Genomic DNA, 22,602 nt, shown 5'->3' with positions numbered 1-22,602 from the left:
CTTCCTGAACACAAACCTGCAGGTCAATCATCCAAGCTTCCAGTAACAAAGCCCACATGTGATGGATGCCCAAAATGTGAAGAAAATAAACGAATAATGAAAAAAATAATAATCATTGAAAAATTCACATAAGATATCAAATAAATAATATTTGCAGTAGTCTTGCACTCTTCGAATGTCCCAAAAAATACTATGTAATGAACTTAATTAAATACCTGGCAAAGAAAATTGCATGCATGCCATTGATAAATTCCTCAATGGCATTAAACAAGAATATATACTACTTAGAAGCCAGATGTTGGCTTCTTTCTAGTCTCAGAAACATCCATCAATAACATGTGACTATGCAAGTACATAATCAGGCATAGTGGCTAAGGAAGACCCATTGATAGTACATTCCTGATGGTCCCTTGCTGTTTTTTTTTTTTTTAGATAGGGCTGACTCTTTTAGTCTTGAGGAATTATATTGTTATAAGAAAAGATGTCATGATAATGCAACCCATTGATCACATAATGGGCTGATCATCTAAGCCTACGAAAACGCGGTAGTACAGACCAACAGCATACATCTTTAGCTTTCATGAAGTCCTCATTACAGTTACATATACTAGTTGCTTTCCCATCCTGCAACTCTGTCATATACTTCGGCACAAAAGGATGCAGTAGTTTTGATAAATGACTGGTCAGCAGCTGTCAGCTGCACTCAGAGGGAGATTTAAACACATAAAAGTGCTTGAAACATTTTGCCCACCAATACTGTATATACATATGCATTTGAGTCTGATGTAAAACCATCAATCTGAATCGAAGTCAAAAGTATGGTACACATGGTTTGGAACTTCTTAGCTTAACATGCACATCAAATGTGATGTGCAACAAAATTATTTTCTTGTAATCAAAAACTTGCCAAACATACCTCCTTGTTTCTCTTCAGAACTCTGGTTTTGAGGAGGGTTCTTTTGCTGGTTCAGGTTATTGTAAGTTTGATACATTTTTGTTTTTATACATAAATTTCTTATTTTCATGCAAGAGAATGACTTTCTATGACCTTTCACTATAAAACTTTTTGGGTGGACAGCTCTAATCACAAGGTCTTTAAGAAAGTGAAGTACACTGAACCAATCGTGCCTTGACATTTTTTATTCTTAGATATTCATCAAATCTTTGTTTTTATACAAAATATTATGAACAGTTGCATCCTGAGAGTTCATTCTTTTGCTGTACTGTTTGAGTGTTGCAATATATGTACTCAGTTACAATGAATACAGCAATTGAGTAAGCCCTGCAGTTCAGTGAAATTTTTCAAGTATCTTCATCCCTCTATTCCAGCACTGTTATGTGAAGCTTAAGGGAAAAGCTTTGGACTATGGAGACAGGAGCTACTAATTCTTCGCCTCCTATGTATATATATATATATATATATATATATATATATATATATATATATATATATATATATATATATATATATATATATATATATATATATATATATATATATATATATATATATATATATAATATTGACATCCCTGCTATCAAAGCTGCAAAAACAAACATGAAACATGACAGGGAGGCAGGCCTTTCAGTGCAAATTGCCCATGTAGTTGCCCAAAACAACAAGTATGGCCTATTGAGATTTGAATTTGTTTTGAAACATTTCTCTTTTATATTCCATAATTCACTAGAAACAAACAATGCTAAAAGAGATAGCTGACTACACTCACTCAACAATCCAACACAAGGTTTACACAGATTTGGGTGTGAATACTCCCACCATGGTAATACTAGTATCACAGCTGAAGTCTTTGTTACTTGAGAATGCTGACACTACTTGTATGTACATAAATCTGCATTGTGACTTCATTTTGCACACCTTTATTAACTTGATGTAGGATACTCAGCCTCTTCTGTGTTGGGTCTTCATTGAGATACTGAGTGTTGCATTACTTTGATATAAATTAATATGCACATAAATGCACAAAATTGAAATTGGAATATTAAACCAAATTATGAATAAACCTTGATTTAATGCAACAAATGTTAGAAGGATAGTAAACTCTAATGAGGATGGGATGATCTAATTTCAATATCACTATCTCCAGGTTTAAATTTCAGTCTATTCTAGAAAGCTGCTTTACATCTCACTCTATCCTGGAAATCAGAGTAGCCATATTCATGAGTTCATTCTCATTATATAAAAATAACAATATAAAAATCACATTACTGTTATGATAGTATCCCAGTTTTTACCAGTTCACATATTAAGAAAAAAAAATGTGTTACCTTATTTTCAGAAAATGCTAGTATAAAGATGTTGTTTCAGTATGACTGTAAAAAATGTATTAGTGCAAGCATAAAACAAAAATAACACAAATAAGAAAATAAATAAATAAAATATTATATTTTACTAAGCAAATAATTAATCTTGGATTGTGTGTTTTCTACCAACGGCCTCCTCCCTTATTCTCCCACCGTTCCTTCTCGAAGCCTTTGTGGATGGACTGGGCTATTGAAGACTCCATCAGATCCACATATCGAACAACCATTGGAGCGAATGTTTCTCTGAGGTGTTGATGAAACCGTCCATTTTTTAGGTTATCTGAGGGGGGGAAAAAAAAAATTAATATCCCATGTCATGGATTCCTCAGTTCATTATAAATAGAAAAGAAAAAAAAACTATAAACAGTTACTTATACCACTAAAAACTGTAACAAATACACATAATTAGAACATCACATCACTCTTAGATACTGAAGCACTGAGAGACTTTTCCAAAATTGGCTGTGAGAAGCAATATATATGTAAGTTTAAAGAAATGACCTAAAAGTCAACCTTTCATGTAATATCCAAAGTTACCCCCAATTCACAAGTGGTATTTTGTTGGGTTGGCTTTGTCTTTTCTTTTTACTGTCTATCCATAGAACATAATGAGATTCCTTTTAGTCTGTACAGGTCCAGTAATAATACCCTATCACTGGATATGTATGCATTCTCAGTGATTACTCATCCATTCTCATTCTTATTTTCACTTTTTATAAGTATTATATTGGCTTCAACCTGGGATAAGTACTATGCCTTTATGTTCAACATAAAACAACAAGCTGATGACCTGGATGGGCTTATATGGGCATGGTCAAATAAAGGTAATTTCTGGGAGTGTTCACTCATGTCCAATTCCTCTCATTTTCAACACCACCCTTCGGGGGAGATTATTAGTATTCCTGAAGTTAAAGATTGATGAAATCCATGGTAGTGCCACATACTCATACATGCTTGTGTTACTGTTGTGCTGATAGCAATCCATCACCATGATAATACATGCCACTGCCACTCTCTTTATCAAAACTTAAAAACACTTCTAATCGTAAAATATGCCATCAGATTTATATCCTGGGATGACACATAATCTGAAAATGTAAATGACAATAATTTTTGCTCAGCTATAATAGCATCTCCAACAATTGCCCTGCCTCCTCTGTGCCAGCACCAAACAAAAGGGCTTGTGGCAAGAGGAGGGTGGGCAGTGTCATTGTGAAGTCAAGCTTGTGGCAAGACTTACTGCTTATTACTATGGTGTATGTTGCCTTCTAAAATTATGCAAGATGAATAATCTTTTTTTCCATTTTCTTATAAAAGAACTGGACCACCTACATAATTAACACAAAGGGCAGGTGACAAATTTTTCTGGCTACAAGATAAAGGATGGGTGATGGATTTTTCTGGTTTGTCTGTTCCTGGTCTCATTTTGGAGCTCACACAATAGCTTTTGGTCAGTGTGATTTCTGGGCCTTCACACAACTACTATACCCTCAACCAATGTCTCCACAATTGTCAAGATGGCAAGACCTACAATTTTTTTTTTCTTCTGCATCTGATTCTGAGCAAGATTTTCCATGACCAGTGTCTTCAATTCCTCATAAGCCAGTTCTTGATATGAGAAAATGTAAGGAAGGCCATGTGAGCCACAAATACAACACTTATGATGTCCATCATGTAAATGCTGAGCAGCGTTCTGAACTGAGGTCTGCCATGTCAATAAAAATACTGTGCTTCATCAAGCCAGCACAGAAAAACCACATGACCTAGAGACTTTGCATTTGTGTGAGATTAAAGAAGAAGGTTGGTTAAATTTAAAGCAAGCAACCCAGCCAATTTATGATGGAAATAGAATGATTTCCATGAAAATGTAAAAAACATTGCCATACAGGTGAGCAGTTTATAGCAGTATCTTCACCCTCTAGGGATTAATTATGATCCTTAACCCTTCACTATGATGATGCATGAGGTGCACCATTGCTCACCCATACAACCATCTGATGAAGCATCAGGCATGTCACTCCCACGTGATATACACATTTAGAGTTTGAAATCCCATTTTCTGGTACAGGCAGAACAGTGTGGGGTTCACATACGTCATTCACTCAGATCTGGCTCTACCCCATTCACCTGTCAGCCAATCATAAAACAATAAATAATTTCAGTACCACCCACATGGCAACTTTCCATGTTGGCAGTGGGGGGTGAGACTTTGAGGCTGATATGAGTTTGTCTATTTTCCATACATTATGGATGATCTTTCTGACAGTAGCAGGGATGAATCCCAGATGTGGATGAGAGTGATGATAATGATTCCTGTAGTGATGATGAGAGTGATGGCCCTGAGGTTGAGTTGAGGGAGGCTGAACAAGGTTGGAGGTTAATGTCAGACATGTTTTATGATGAGTGTCTTGATTTACCACAGTAACTGTTTCTCAGTTCTTTGGACTCTTGGCAACTCATCACTTGTCTCTCTGATGCCTCCAAACTTTCCTTTGATGATGAGCTGGTTGGCATATTATGTGACTAGATGAATGAGAGTTGCCTAGTTATTTACCAAACATCCCGACAAAAATTGTCATGTGAACAGAATTATTTAAAACCCTGTTACACATGATGACATGTATAACTTTCTTGCTCAAAATTGGTTATAAAATTAAATAAACCGATAACAAAAACAGGTAAAATAGTTCTTGAAAAAGACAGAAAATATCAAATGCCAACTGCACTCTATGGAGAGTGACAGTGGCCTCGTCCTCGTACTGTGCTGTTGGGCTCACACTATGCGCTTTGTAGTGAAGGGGTTAATATGTTCTTTAGTAATGATGATAAAAAGAATGATGAAAATATCCTTAAGTAGTATTTTGAAATAATCTTCCATTACACATTACTAATCATCAATTGGGAACATGGTGATTTAGGTGGTAACTCATCTAAGTACAACAAAGTAAGTCCAGGATTCAAATTTCAGCTCACTATCAAGATTTATGTTGGGTGACTAGCTGGTCTAGAGTTTACCCAGCATCAAATGCATACCACCAGCAATGATTGAGAAGGTTAAGTGTGGTGAAGAAAAGAAGTGGCCAACTTACTCCATATGCAATGGATGGCACTACCAGTCCACTACCTTTGCTTCATGAGTATTGAGCACTGTCATTTTTTTTATTTAAAAAACTCAAATATACCATATATCCCCATGTATAGTTTGATCTCAAGCATAGGTTAACCCTTGATTTCTGGGCAGGAAATTAGTAATTTATGGTATATCTTGTACCACCTAAATGAAGGGCAGCAGCCTCCATCATCTACCTAATGAAACAAATCAGTAAACTTAGAATGCTGTGCTGGTAGGGAAGGCAGCAGTAATGGTGTTGCCATCTTGGGGATGTGACTTGATTACATATCAGACTTGCAAATAAAGATGAAATGGAATACAAGAAGACGGTGTATCATTGTAGCAAATAATAAGGAACTCTGTATGGCAAACATAAGGAATTCTATATGGCAAGAGCAATCAGCTGGATGTTGTACTATAGCCTGTGTGCAGCCACTTGCTATTGGTGCGTGTTCATATTTAAATGTCCTGTAACTTCTAAACCATGGCGTTAAAGGCATCTGACCAGAGAATATTTTCAACTTAGGGTGACTTAGTCTTTGATTTCTGAGGATATGTGATTTTCTAGATGGGACTCCCTATATATATATATATATATATATATATATATATATATATATATATATATATATATATATATATATATATATATATATATATATATACAGTGGTACCTTGACTTGTGAGTTTAATTTGTTCTGTGATAGAACTCGTAACTCAATTTGCTTGTATGTCTAATGAATTTTTCCCACTGAAATTAACTGAAATGCTATTAATATGTTCCAGTCCCCCAAAAAACAAAAATTTTTTTGTTACATGTTTTTAAATACAGTTCATATAACCAACCTCTGTTTACCAAATTTATGGTGTAATGACCCCTTTAAAGCTATCAAACACTTGTTTTATTTTACAAAACTGTTTGCATATTATGGCATATTTCAAAATTATTGAATACTTGCTTTATTTTATGAACATCCTAGGTCTTAAGATGCAAGAGAATTGGCTGACACACAGTCAACTGCATGTTTGAGAGACTAATTGTGGGTGTGTAACAGCCAGCAAGTGACCTTGACAAAGGCCGATGACATCTCTCTCTCTCTCTCTCTCTCTCTCTGTCCTGCTCTGGCTTTGCTCATAAGCAGATTTATTTTTAGGCCTCTCCGCTAGTTATACTACTTCATTCAATGATTGTTTAATTTGTTGGCAGCTACCATGGATATGTCAGTGTTGAAAGCCTTGCTGTCTTCTCAGGAGCAGACTTACCCGGGCACCGTGGAGCTGCTATTTCAACAAATTAATGAGAAATTGAAATCCCTCCAAATAAATGTAAAGGACGTAATGAGTCTTGAATTCACCCAAAAGGAGATGAAAGATTTGAAGCAGGAAATAAAGCAAAGTAAGGAAGACAAGAAAACAATGAAGCTGAGCACATTTGCATGAATAAATTTGAGATAACAGAACAAATATATACAGTACCCTCCCAAGTTTCGCGCCTAGTCCTAGTCTTACCATATATATATATATATATATATATATATATATATATATATATATATATATATATATATATATATATATATATATATATATATATATATATATATATATATATATATATATTTAACACAGTGGAACCTTTTCAAACAAATCAGTTTTGAACAAATATTTTTACTCATTATTGCTTCTGTTGTGGTACCATAATTCAGTTCTCAAACAAAAAGTTATTTGATTTAAAATATCAAAAGGCATAGCAAAAGCTGCTGTTTGTTACTAATTTATAATTTCTATAAATATTTACTTCCTTTTTTTATATTTAGAGGAGAGGCATAAAGTGTAAGACAGTAGTTCAATCTTTGAAATAAGGTAAATGATCCCATTGAAAAACCTTGATGTAAACAAATAGTTTTTGGCATTCAGGAGTAATCCTGACCCACAGTGGCAGCTCGTGGCTGTTACTGATGGGGGAGCTGTCTCACATTCAGACAAATAAAATCTTAAATGCTTTTATTGTTATTGTTTAACATACCATTGATTGATAGATTATAAAGATAGATAGATAATTATTTAATTCTTTAGGTCTTATCCTAACAATAAATGCTAGACTTCCTTAGTGCTGGCTTAGTCTATTTGAAAAGGAAGTCCATTCTCCTGTTCCTGTTTTGTGCAAACAGATCAATAACTTTTTCATTTAAACCTGGCATATTATTCATAGAAATCTTCTCTATTGAAATCATGGCAAGTGCAAGTTCTTTCAATGCAGAAACCGTCTTTGCTTCTTGTGCCATTTTGCAAAATACTGCTAGGCCTACCTGGGAAAAGAAAAAAAATACTATTTTATACGATGTTTCTGTGATTTTACACCATCTATGATAATCAAGATTGAGCACAAGCCATCACTGATCAATAATATTTTAAAATCATCCCTGACCAATTGAAAAACACGATTGAAAATAAGACCGACGCAATAACACTCACCTAGCCACAACAACGGCCGAGACAAGACTGCGCTGGCCGCAGTCCACACTCGCCATTCCGCCCGGGAAGCCTCCCCCCATTTCTCCCGGCTTTCGTATCATTAAATAGTAAATCATTTCTGTACTTCCTCATTGTTTTGCAGTATTTGTTTTTTTCATATAAACATATGAGAATTGGTGTTTTCATGTGAATGATAGTCAAACATAAATAAATTAACATTATTTTCGTGAATCCTAGAAATCCACTGGGGGGGCTGTAGTCTCGCAGTCCCTATTGACGAGCTGCCACTGCTGACCCACTTGTGGCTCACTCAGTGACCCCCAGTGCCATCACTACTGCATAACTGCATTTTTCCAGTAGCTTTTCCAAACAGCAAAATGTCTAACTCTTATGATCACCTTCATTTTGGTGGTAAATGGCTTGCTCCTCTCTGTGTCCCTCTGTAAGGCTTCCTTCACTAGATTGGTGACAAAGAGAATATCTGCACAGTCTAAACTCTAAACAGTATCTTCTGATGAGTTCTGTGTCACTAACTTCTTTCAATACATCCTTTCTAGATAAATAATTTGTGAGCTGGAGATGTGAAGCTGCCATCTTGGCTATGGGAGCATCTGTCACAAGCTGCTAAGAACATGGTAGGCTGGTGTCTGGGAATGGATTAATCCATTTTATATTGATTCCTATGGGGAAAATAGTTTTGGTTTTCAAACACTTCGGATTTCAAATAGTATTTAGGAACTGATTAAGAGAGAGAGAGAGAGAGAGAGAGAGAGAGAGAGAGAGAGAGAGAGAGAGAGAGAGAGAGAGAGAGAGAGAGAGAGAGAGAGAGAGAGAGAGAGAGAGAGAGAGGAAGACAGAAGATGCCAGAGGCATGATGAATACCTGCCTGCACTCCCAAGTTTACTTTAAAAACTCACATGTCTTCCTAGTTTTCTTCCTATATTAATTTTATCAACTTTGTCCCTTCCTATTGAGCTCAATTATAATATAATAGAAGGGTTGGTCTCTCCCCTCAAACTCATTAAATTTCACCCAGTCCCTCCCATAAGTGCACAATAATTTTTGCAAGACTGTAGTCCTTTACGAGTAAGCATAAGCGAGGGTGACTGAGTGTATGGCAGTTACCTGCCATACCCCTGGCCTCCCTCGTTCCTTCCCTGTTACCTGCCCCCTTTTCCTATGTCATGTGACTCACTCCCATGCATCTGAGGGAGCATGCAATGGCTGGAAGATGCATCCCATTGTCCTTGTTCAGTCAGGCACTTGTTGACATAAGGAAAGGACACAGATAGCTTGCTTGAATGATGGAGCACTGGCACATGAGTCAGAGGGATAAGTTAGAGGGCCATTATTAGTAACTATTGCCTGAGTGTTAGCAGCAGTATGCCCCTGCCTTTGCTAGGTAGGATAAGCACCAGTCACAGGCCTGGCTGAGTGTTATGCCAGTCAAATTGTGGTGGGCTATGAGTCTCATCCTCTCCATCATGGCATCCCAGTAGTTTGTGTTTTGTTGAGAGCCTGGGTCTGGTTCTCTAATCATCCCAGCCCTGTCTGTTGTGGTGTACTTGTGTCATTAATGTTTTTGTGATGTTAAATGTGACTGGCTTTCAGAACTTGCTGCTGGGAGCTCTGAAGCCAGAGGACTTCATAATTCTGTGTGCGTGTGGCTGTCTGTATTCCTCCAGGGGACTGCATATAGACTATTCATGTGCAGAAGGATATAATATTCTGTTTGGTGTGGGCTTTGGCCCATTATGTGGGAGGCTGTCCACAGAATATTACAAGACTCATCCCAGTTTGTCCTCTGTCCTAATTGTGCCCCCCCCGGCATTTGGGTTGTGACTCTTTCTCTGCAAGGAAGAGTTGATTTAATGTATATTATATTCCCTTCTCCATGGGTGGGTAAAAGGAGTGGCAGCCTCATAGATTTGATAGTTGCTGCCAACCCGTAGTTCCCTCAGTTACAGTAGACTTTTGAACGCAATTACTGAAGACAATTAATGTGTAGTCCAAGAGGACCTAAACTACTATACAATATAACCAATGAATCGGTTACTAAATATCAGATGGGTAGGGTTTTCCATAACACTGCCCTTTGATTTTACTGAGCATTTACACATTATTATTGGAATATATTTGAATGGCTTGCATACAGAAGCATTACAAAAGCTTGCACTTGGGTTGTTTTGAAAGTACATGATATCATTTTCTAATGAGAAAAATCACCATCTCTCTACTTGCAAACAGTACATCATTGCAACTTGGAACATATTTCTGTCCACCTGGCTTGGATGTGCTATACATATGTTACTGAACACTGATGAACAAGTCAAGTTCCATAGCTGAGATGGTATTGAAATATACATAATCGGGGGTAAGATCTCTAACAATGACTCTTCAAGAAAATGGTTTTACATAAGATTTAAGGTACTGGAAAAAGGTATCCTCTATCCCCAAATACACTGGACTAAACTGGTGCCATTATTAAAGAGTATAATCTCATCCAAAAAAGGGCCATTAGGCCTTCAGGTCAGCAAAAAATGAGACAAGATGGATACTGCACTAGGACAATGCACCAGCTCACCAGTCACAAGTTGCACAGCAGACTCTTGATGACATGGTGTGGAAATGATAAGCCCTCCGCCCTATTCACTGGAACTGGCTTCGTGTGCTTCTTTTTATTCCCTGAGGTGAAAAAAAACTCTTCATTTTACATCCAGTACTCAAGCTATCATTATGATGGTGTCTTTAACATGGCAAAGAACTTTCCATCACTAGTAGGTGATAAAAAGTGCATTGCATGCTATGATTATTGCATGAAGCAATTCTGAAGACAGCTAATCTTATGTTGATGATTCATGTTTTAGACACATGAAGCCTGATATCATTACTTTCAAAACGACCCTTATGTGTATAATTTCTCAGCCATATTTTTCTGCCTATTCTTTCCTTCAACTGCAATACAGAAACCAACTTGTTTATATTTTCAGGTCACATTAGTTGATCTCCACTACTATAGTTTATTACTTTCAATTTACTGCTTTGTTCTTTAAATCTTTATATCATTCTTAACCACTTAATTTCCCTGATCTACTAAAAACCAGCTCAACACAAAATCTTGAGCATCATAACTTGAATTATCAAAGATAAGTTTCTTTTACCTTTACAATTTCACAATTTATATGAAAACATCAATTTATATAAATCATCAATAAATAACACAGCTGCATTTAATTTTGCAGTATTTAAAGATGTGCATATTTGCCTCCTGACCTTCAACATTCATAAATTTGTTTAGGAATAACAGTCTCTATAGGGTGAATAAAAAAGAATAAATAAATAAATAAAGAGCCAATTCTTGTAATAAATTTTAATAGGCAGCAGTTTTGAAAGACTATTTACATAGAACTGTGTTTCTCAGTTTCCATTAAATACAAAAAACAAATAAGAATAATATGTAATTAAACAAAATAAACAAATTAATAAATAAAAATAAATAAATAAGGCAACTTTTCCATATGACAACCACCTCATTATATTATATTGCCTCTCTTTCCCCCACCATCCATTCCTTTTCCTTCATTGAAGTTATTCCAACTGCAAAGATTGCAATGGACATCAACCAGAGATATTTAATATCTTGGAAAAAATTGTATCCTTCAGACTACTAAGATACACTATGTATATTATAACTTTAGATGCACTTGATAATGTTATAATCATTTTCTACTCACCATTATTTTGCACTCATAATACTCAAGACTGATTCTATCAAGTTTCCTTTAATCTGAGTCCAAACACAGGAAAACTTACCATCTGTTCTTAGGTAGTCATTTAGTATCTGGAAGAGTGGGAAGGAGTCCCAGGTATCAGGGGGTTGTTCTGCTAATACTTGATCCATGTCCACAGCAAACAGGGACCAGAAGATCTCTGCATGCTCCACTAAAAGGTCACTGAACCATGCAAATGCCTGCAAATAACAGGTCTCAAAGTTAAACTTGGGTGAACAGTTAAGCATCTTGTATACAAATAAAAACAGGTATAGGCATGAAAAATATGAATGGACAAAGAAATTTTTTAAATTTAGTAAAGAACATTTTTAATGTAAATAGTAAAATGAAGGCAAATGAAGTAAAATAAATGCAAGCTTTCCTCTGGTTTATAATCAATATCTGTCAATTAACCTATATAAAAATGAGAAGCAGTTGCTATCTGAAATTCACCAAGAGTCACACCATTCAGCCAATCTCTACCATGTTAGGGCAATAAACTTTCTTCACCTCATACTCTCTCTCTCTCTCTCTCTCTCTCTCTCTCTCTCTCTCTCTCTCTCTCTCTCTCTCTCTCTCTCTCTCTCTCTCTCTCTCTCTCTCTCTCTTCCATGTGTGTATATTGACTTAGTTGTGATATACAGAAAAAGAACTATGCTTATAATGTACTGTCTCCATATCTAATATTATCCAATTTTCCTTGTTCATGAATGTTCCTTGTATGGACTATTTTCTCATCTAAATCATTCTGGGCTTCTATATTTCTGTGCTTCTGTTCTTCTATGCTTCTTAATATCTCTCCTATAAATTATCCTTTCCACCTTTCTTCCATATCTACCTGTGTCTTTTTCATTCCACACTATGTCTTCTCTCTATTTGTTCCACTCCTTTCATCATACTGAACAATACAATTAAGTCTCTTTCCTTCCTCCTCATGTCTAAGGTTGTGTGTGTGTGTGTGTGTGTGTGTGTGTGTGTGTGTGTGTGTGTGTGTGTGTGTGTGTGTGTGTGTGTGTGTGTGTGTGTGTGTGTGTGTGTGTGTTTACCTAGTTGTATTTACCTAGTTGTGGTTTACGGGAGGGGAGTAATCTCATAGTATCCTGTCTCTATATCTATCCAGTTTGGTCTTAAAAGCATGGATAGTTACAGCATTGACAACATCTTCACTGAGTTCATTCCATTTGTTCACTACACCTCTTGATGTCTTTTCTACAGTCAACTTTCTTCAGCTTCTTATTGTGTCCCTCTGTAGTCTGTGTCTGAATTTATAAAACATTTTTTGTCCACATTTTCCATACCATTTATCATTCTATAGGTGTTTATTAAATCTCCTCTCTCTCTCTCTCTCTCCTATTTTCAAGGGTAGGAATTTCCAGCATTTTTAATCTCTCTTCATAGGCTGACTTGCTCAACTCCGGAACCATCTTAGTGACTGCTCTTTGTACTCTTTCTAATTTTACAATATTCCTTTTTGTATGAGGAGACCACACCACTGCCGCATATTCCAATCTTGGCCTTATCATGGAAATCAACAACTTTTTATCATTCCTTCATCCAAATATGAGAATGCCATTTTTTACTCTTTTTAACAAATTCATTGTCTCTCTAGTAATTTTATCAATATTTCTGTCTGGAGTCAAATTTTCAGTAACTGTTACTCTCAAATCCACTTCCTCTTTTGACTTCTTTAACTTCACACCTTCCATCTCATAATGATATTGTATTCTTTTCTTACTCTTATCAAACTCCATCACTTTACATTTACTTAAATTGAATTCCATTTGCCAAGATTTACTCCATCTATCTATCTTATTGAAATCATCTTGCAGTACCATATAGTCATTTACATTTTCTACCCTTCTCACCAGCTTAGCATCATCTGCAAATAAGTTCATATAGCTATCTATTTCTTCATTGATGTCGTTCACATATATTACAAACATTATCGGTCCCAACACTGACCCCTATGGGACACCACTAGTTACTTTCAGCCAAGATGAATTTTGGTCTTGTATTACTGTTCTCATCTCTCTATCATCCAGATAATCCTCCATCCAATCCAGCAGTCTTCCTCCAATTTTTCAATAAATTTTTATCTTCCATAGCAGTCTTCGGTGTGGTACTTTATCAAACACTTTCTTCGAGTCTAAGTAGACACCATCCACCCATCTGTCTCTCTCCTGCAGAATATCGACTACCCTTGAATAGTGTGTGTGTGTGTGTGTGTGTGTGTATTTACCTAGTTGTATTGTACAGGGCATGAGCCAAAGCTCATTCTGTCCAGTCTTCATATCCATATTTATCCAATTTTCTTTAAATATGTGTACACTGTTTGCCACAACCACCTCAAATCATTCTAGATTTCAATAGTTCAATACGGGAAGCTGTATTTCTTGGTGTCACTTGAACATCCATACTTCTCTTTTTTATTTATTTATTTATTTTTCTTTGTATTTTACCTAGTTGTGGTTTATGGGAAAGGAGTAATCTCATAGTATCCTGTCTCTGTATCTATCTAGTTTGGTCTTAAAAGCACTGACAGTTTTGGCATTTACAACGTCTTCACTGAGTTCATTCCATTTGTTCACACTTCTGTGATGAAAACTATACTTCTTAATGTCTCTTCTACAGTTAACTTTCTTCAACTTCTTATTGTGTTTTCCTGTACTCTGTGTCTAAATTTATAAAACATTTTTTGTCCACATTTTCCATACCATTTGTTATTCTATAGATGTTTACTAAATCTCCTCTCTCTCTCTCTCTCTCTCTCTCTCTCTCTCTCTCTCTCTCTCTCTCTCTCTCTCTCTCTCTCTCTCTCTCTCTCTCTCTCTCCTATTTTCAAGGGTAGGAATTTCCAACATTCTTAATCTCTCTTCATAGTGATTTACTTAACTCCAGAATGATCTTAGTGACTGCTCTTTGTACTCTTTCTAATTTTATAATATTTGTCTTTGTATGAGGAGACCACACCACTGCTGCATATCAAAATCTTGGTCTTATCATGGAAATCAACAACATTTTTATAATTTCTTTATTCAAATATGAGAATGCCATTCTTACTTTTTAAAACAAATTCATCATCTCTCCAGTAATTTTATCAATGTGTCTGTCCAGAGTCAAATTTTCAGTAACTGTTACTCCCAAATCCACTTCCTTTTTTGACTTCTTTAACTTCACACCTTCCATCTCATAATGATATTGTATTCTTTTCTTACTCTTACCAAACTCCATTACTTTACATTTACTTAAACTGAACTCCAATGCCAAGATTTACTCCATCTATTTATCTTATTTAAATCATCTTGCAGTACCATAGTCATTTACATTTTCTACCCTTCTCATCAGCTTAGCATCATCTGCAAATAAGTTGATATAACTATCTATTTCTTCATTGATGCCATTCACATATATTACAAACATTATCAGTCCCAACACTGACCCCTATGGGACACCACTAGTTACTTTCAGCCAAGATGAATTTTGGTCTTGTATTACTGTTCTCATCTCTCTATCATCCAGATAGTCCTCCATCCACTCCAGCAGTCTTCCTCCATTTTTCCCATAATTTTTAATCTTCCATAGCAATCTTCAGTGTGGTACTTTGTCAAATGCCTTCTTCAAGTCTAAGTGGACACCATCCACCCATTTGTCTCTCTCCTGCGTAATATCAACTACCCTTGAATAAAAGGACAATAAGTTCATGGAGCATGATCTTCCCCTCCTAAAACCAAATTGACAATTTTATCTCTTTCCAAGTGTTCCATCTGTCTTTCCTTTATTGTTCTTTCACATAATTTTCCTACAACACTAGTCAAGGACACTGATCTATAATTTAGTGGATTTTCCTTATTTCCTCCTTTGTATATTGATGTAATATTTGGTCTCTTCCAATCTTTTGGTACTCTTCCCTGTGATAGTGATGTCACCACTAGACTGTGAATTTTATCAGCCAGTTGTTCTCTACATTCCTTCGATATCCAGTTTGATACTCCATCTGGACCAGTTGCTTTATTTATTTCAAGTTCTTCCATCATCTTAAATATTTCTTCATAACTGACTGGGACTGTACTTAGTATATTCCTCACCAACTTATCCCTTCCAGCATCAAACTCTCCTTTCCACAGTAAATACCAATCTGAAACTATTGTTCATAACCTCTGCCATGTCCTGTGCATCATCATAGATTTTTCCTTCAACTTTCAATCTTGATACACTTTCCTTCTGCTTCATCTTCTCATTAATATGTCTAAAGAATAGTTTGGGTTCATTTATACACTTAACTATTATATCTCTATCATAGTTTCTTCTCTCCATTCTTATTATCTCAATGTACTTGTTTCTAGCATCAATATATTCTTCCCATCTGCTCTCAGTTTTCCTCTTCTTCCATTTATTCCAAACATTTAATTTATGATTTCTAGTCTTTGCATTTTGTATTGAACCATTCTTTACCCTTTCTACATCTCGTTCCTCTTTTTAGGTACAAATTTCACCACAGCAGAATTATATATCCTCATCAATTCATCCCATTTTTCCCAAACATCTTCTGCATCTTCAAAGTCTTTCCAGTCCACCGCAACAAAGTACTTTCTTAATTTTTCCAAAGTCAGCTTTACTATATTTAAATTTTTTTACCTTGTAATTTTCATCAATGATTACATTTTCATTTTTCAAATTAGATTCCATGAACACATGATCACTTTTACCAAGAGGGGTTTCATAGTGTATTGTTTCAATAATTTCCATGTCCTTGGTAAATACTAAATCAAGTCTTGATGGTTTATCTCTTCTACTAAATCTGGTATCACAATCAACCCACTGAGTCATCAAGTTTTCCACTACCCAGTTCAATAGTCTATTACTCCATGATCTCTCACTTCCAGTAGTTGTCAATGTCTCCCAATTTATCTCCTTACAATTAAAATCACCAACAATAACTATATGATTACTTTCCATCACTATCTTTTCAAGACCTTTTAGCACATCTACCAACATCTCTTTATGCTCTTCTTTTCACCAAGCATTGGTCATAAGTGGCACATACACTCCTACATAATTCATTATCCTTCCATTTTCACTTCTAATCATCACTTGTAGAATTTCAGACTTGTCTTCACTTTTTATTACCTTCTCCACTTTGTCACATTTTTTAGTCAGAATTGTCACTCCACCTCCTCCCTTGTCACTTCTATTTTTCATCCATAAATCATATTTATCATCACCAATGTCAGGAGTTCCCCATTCATTTTTTCATTTTGTCTCACATAATACAACATCTGGTGCAGTCTGCTTAACAACTCATTTAATTCCATTTTAGTTGACATTAATCCATTTACACTAGTATAACACTACCTTACTGTCTGATGTACCATTTCTCTATTCTTATATCTTTTACTCTCCAGAAATTTTTTTCTTCTCCTCTGTTCGTTGTTCCTTTTTTTATTTAGCCTCATTTACTAGCTCCTTTTGCTTCAATCTTTCAGTCTCATACATATCCCTGTTTATCCACACATTCTTATATTCTTCATCTCCAGACAACCTCCAAGACCCATTAATTACTTCTTCTACTTGTACCTATGTTGCAAACCTTATTCTTATGGATCTCATTTTTTTTCTTCATATTTCCCAATTCTATGGAACTTTTCCACTTGGTTTACTACCTGACTGTCTTCACCCATCACTTTCTTCAGTAACTTATTCAACATTTTCTTTTCCTTTTCCTCTCTTTGAATTCTGCTTACCTACTATTTTCTCTTCCTTTAAACCAAATACAATTGCTTATTTATATTTTTCTACAGTGTCTCTCACTAACTTTTCTCTTCTTTATTAACATTTACCACTTTTTGTCTCGGGTTTTGTTTCTCATTTTCTTGTTGTTGTATTATTTTCTTTAGTGATTCTTCTTCAAATTTATATTAATTTAACCATTTATTTTGTCTCATTTCCACATCCTTTTACACTTCCCTTCATTTCCTCATTTCCTTTCTGAACAGTTTCTACTTTTTCCTTTATTTGTTTCTTTAAACAGTCATTTTCCACCTTTAACTTCTCATTTTTATCTTCCATCTCAATCAACTTTGCTGTAATAGTCACCAATTCATTACCTGTCTTCTTCTGGTGTGCCTCCAATGTTTTTATTCTCTCCAATAACTTGTCCATTATTTCTTCCATATGCAAAATTTTTCTACACTGCAGTCTATAATTTAGTTCTCTTTCTTCTCCAGTAAAACCTTCAAGTGAGCCTCTTTCTTTTGGGGTGGTGCCTTCCACCATGTTTGTCCAAAATGTAAACAAACCAAACCAAACTTTCCTAGAGACGGGATGGTACTGTTTCTCCCCTCCCTATTTACCACCTAGGTATTCCTGTGTCTTCATAACATATCTTGTTCCACCATGAGTGATTTGTGTTATTACTTCCTTGTATATGCAGAGCACTAGAAAACACGTCCCGTCAGCTCCACCTCCGCCGTGTGTATGTGTGTGTATTGGGTGTACTGGTGGGTGTACATACATATATACATGCCCAAGAATTCCTCTAAAAAAGCTGTATATGTAATCATGATTTCATCAGCTATGCTTTTCCATACAGTGCAGGCAAACTGCAGTGCAAACAATTCACACTCTTCCTAATCCTATTCAGTCATTTGTCATAAATAATTTTTTAGACATTTAGGGCATCTAGTTACCAGTCTTGAGTGCATCATCCTTCTCTGAGCATATTCACTGTCACTCTTTGACTAGTTGGCTTGAACTCTACCCTTTCATGATTCTCCATTGCATTAGATAATTTCTTTTATTTTTTGACACATAGATCCACAAATGGATGACTTCAGTGTGTTCCACAGTACAACCTAACATTTTTTTTTCTATTTTTGCACAATCAAGAAATCCTTTTCTTTAAACTTATCAATCCTGTATACAACCATTTCTACAAGTGTTACTTTCTACTCCTCTTGTGAACTCTTCACTTAAATCATCTTCCTCTTCACTTTCAATATGCTTGTCATTACTTTATATGTTTACAGTACCACATTATAATCAGTACCCTATGGTATGAAGTGTTCTCTCCACTTCAATTCACATGTAAACTTCTGACAAACTTTATGCTATACCCCTTGTCTAGTTGTGTACTACCTATCATTCTACATACTAATTGCTTTCTTAACAAATATGGTGTACACAGTGGGCCTTAGAGCACCAACAAACTTAAGTCTGTATGTCGTACACTGCATCCACAACATTCACAGCTACCATGTAAATCACTGTATACTAATGCACATCTACATACATAACCATATATATATATATATATATATATATATATATATATATATATATATATATATATATATATATATATATATATATATATATATATATATATATATATATATATATATATATTTTACTGAGAAGCATAAGAGTACCACTCACTTAGCCTACACTAATAAACAGAAATATCATCTCATCAAAAAACTCATAATCTTAGTTAGGCCAATCAGCAAGGCATATGCATACAAGTATCAGAATTATTTTGCCCAAGTTTAACTTTTCAAATAATAATTTGAGCATTTATCCTTCTCACTTGAAGTACAGTTTTTATTTTATTTTCCCTTTTTTTTTTTTTGCTATCAACAATTAAAGTTTATTTGAACATACTTCTCTCCCTTTCAAAGGCCCATACCAGTTTTCCATGAATAAGACCCATTTATTCATTATGATTTTCACAAAGCGTACATCCACACACCTCTAACTCCTGAACTAGCCCTCATTTATATCTGGAATTGCTTTTACAATTACACTTTTCTCTTCTTTTTTAAACAGTATGTCAAGTACAAATTCTGAGTAATGCTAGAGCCACATCTCTCTATGCTGCAGTAGCTATAACTGAGTAGATACTGACTGACATCCATGCAATAGGAAGTGGCACTGAGACCATACCAGTCATCTTAGCAAGTCTAAGAACTATGACAGCCTTCTAACTTATAACCAAAAGGCTTATGCTCCTTACTTTCAGATGGATATGCCCATCTACCACTTTTCTTATAGGTAGTGGAGCTTTTAGCCATACTGTCCTTTCCATTCATGGGACAAATGCAATTAGCAAGGCTTATTTATTATGTTCTCTTCCTAGTGGAAAAAAAGTCAACTTGGAGAATCCTCCAAATTTCTGACGTACATCAACAGCTAATGTGACTACTATTCACATATTCATTCATCAGTTTAATCATGCAGAGGAAATTGTTTTGTGCACTTTTTCAATATTCTAATGTTCATTCAGATGCCATTGTCATCTAAGCTGCCTATAAACATACACATGTGTTCTGCATCCTTATGGTTAGTAAATTATACTACACAAGTAATTTATAATATGAAATAAAATGTTAGTATATGATGGTATTTGCTAATAGTTACATAAGCAATGTTTTGTAGGTCAGGGATGTTGACAGGTAGTGAGTTCAAGTTTGATTTGAAGTTTGACAGGGATGCTGGATGACACAGTTGATTAAGTTTATACAAATAATATAGCTTAATCATGAGAGAACAGTACTGAATATACTGATTAGAGCATATGTTACTAACCAATAAAAGATATTGTACAGTAGTTCCTTAAAAATCTATGAGACTGAGTTCCAGAGATCTCAATATCTCAGACAACATATTTCAGTTTTTACTATCTTTAGACTACCCATAATTCTTAAAAAGCAGTATTATATTAAAAATACAGCCATATTCCTTAGACTGTTATTCATGAAAAAGAAATGTTTTACCAATGCTGTAGCTACTTTTTTTTTTTTATCAAGTATGAGTGAAAGCTAACTTAGTGAGCTCATGAATTTAATTTCCTCAAGCACAAACTCTGTAAGCTGCAACTTTCACTGAAAGTAAGCATCAAGTAAGTAATTCTAACATCCACATAATACACTATGTTAGGTTATCAAACCTGAGACCAAGGGTAAAAGGTGTGGCAGCTTTGTTGACAGTTGCCAGTATGTAAATATATCAAGTGGGTGGCATTTTACATGAAATATACCTTTTTATTACTGATTTATCTCCATGCTACAGTGATGCATAGCAACTTCTGACAGTAGCTCAGTGGCCCCTTTTATCAACAGCACTGATGTAACAAGAGCATGATTAGCATTTGCCATTCTTTCTATTATGCTAGTGACTGCTTGTTCACTATCCATAACAAAATATTTTTGTCAGCTTTACATCCATTATGGTTATTAGACACAAGGTTGAATGAAGACTGAAATGAGTCCCATTGTAGGTGGCTCATAAGCAATGTATGTGATGTCATAGAGAGCAAGATAATATTCATCACCTCATTTTTATTTACACTCAACACTATATGTGACATGATTGTTTTATAGTAATTTTTAGTGGCTGCAACATATCAAGCTTATGCGTTTCCCTTATGAATGAAAACAATCAGAAACAGACTGAAACAAAAAATTGGAATTATTATGCAAAGGGGGATCTAAATGGATGAACACTTATGATAAATTTTGTTTAGATATTTACATTACTGTTATGAATATGGTATGGATGGTATGGTATGGTAAGTATGGTATGAATGGTAAGTAAGCAGAACAGGTTTATCAGTCACAATATTAAACAAGATAAAAATTCATTCTTGAAGTGGAGTTACTTTTCATGAGTTCAGTTTCACTGACAGTATACCAATTTCAAACAAAGGACCTCACACAGTATTCTACTGTGTGATAAAACATTTCATGCAGTGGGAAGTCCACCAGGACTGGGGAGAGCTTATTGATTGTTTATTGATTCCTTTGATAAAAATATTGCAATGTCCCCATCTAGACACTCCATAGAAATACTGAAACATTTATCTCATGACAAGATAAAATCTACTGATCATAATAGAGCGACAGTCCCTCAGATGTTGGGACCATAAGGATCATCAGACCCAAAGATAATTTGGGGGTTTTGCTAATACACAGCTTCCTCCCATCATTTAAATAAATTTTCAATGTTTCAATTTCTCCTATACCATGGACACATGAAGTTTTATTTTCTTCAATGCTGAGCTTCTCTGGAGAGAACCTGAGGTAATCCCTATCCAGACATACAGAGATATTATCATACAGTACCCTCTAGAGTTTCATGCTTGCTTTCTTCCTGATGCATACTGCTTAATTCAAGTATCACAAAAATATGGGTATTGACAACACTGAAAAATGCTTATTCATTCCAGCCACATGGCCTAGAGCCATGTGAGTGTATTTTGTCTTTACTTATGGCATGATGCAGCAATACAGTCATGCAGCACCATGGCATCTAGAAGTGTGTAAGTGTGTTTTGTTCTCACATCCAGCATGACACAGCAGTGTGGCAGTCCAGTGCCATGGTAACTAGAACTTTTTGAATGTGTTTTGTTCTCACATTCAGCATGATGCAGAGGTGCAGTGGAATGGTACTGTCCTCACATATGGTGTGACACAACAGTACAGCAGTACAATACCATGGTATCTAGAACTGTGTGAATATATGTTTTGTTCTCACATATGGTGTGATACAGTGATGCTGCATTACAATACCACAGCATCTAGAGCTGTGTGAATATGTGTTTCGTTCTCACATATGGTGTGTCACAGCGATGCTGCAGTACAATACCATGGCATCTAGAACTGTCTGAATATGTGTTTTGTTCTCACATATGGCGTGAAACAGCAATGCTGCAGTACAATACCACAGCATCTAGAACTGTGTGAATCTGTGTTTTGTTCTCACATCTGGTATGACACAGTGGTGCAACAGTGCAGCATGACACAAAAGTCTGTGGTTGATGCAGCGGCACTATAGTGGTGTGACATGTCTCATTTGTTTGTGTGTTTTTGCAATATAATGTGACAAAAGCCTCTCTTTCCCCCTCTTTAGTGCATAAACACTTGAGAA

The 22,602-nt window shown here is 35.4% G+C and overlaps 1 protein-coding gene across 1 annotated transcript in view; it reads right to left on the bottom strand.

Moving 5' to 3' along the window:
- Window positions 1-22,602, bottom strand: part of LOC135097639 (calcium-dependent secretion activator-like) — a 267,744-nt gene that overhangs the window by 12,558 nt on the left and 232,584 nt on the right. The window contains exons 22-23 of the mRNA XM_063999592.1: window positions 11,723-11,879; window positions 2,476-2,602 (exon numbers count right to left, since the gene is read on the bottom strand). Of these exons, the coding sequence (XP_063855662.1) occupies window positions 2,476-2,602; window positions 11,723-11,879 (284 nt within the window). The remainder of the gene's footprint in view (window positions 1-2,475; window positions 2,603-11,722; window positions 11,880-22,602) is intronic.

This window comes from Scylla paramamosain, unplaced genomic scaffold (assembly GCF_035594125.1).
Source record: "Scylla paramamosain isolate STU-SP2022 unplaced genomic scaffold, ASM3559412v1 Contig27, whole genome shotgun sequence".
Lineage (NCBI taxonomy): Eukaryota > Metazoa > Arthropoda > Malacostraca > Decapoda > Portunidae > Scylla > Scylla paramamosain.
Note: the sequence above shows the minus strand (reverse complement) of the source record. Positions and strands in the feature narration are given on the sequence as shown.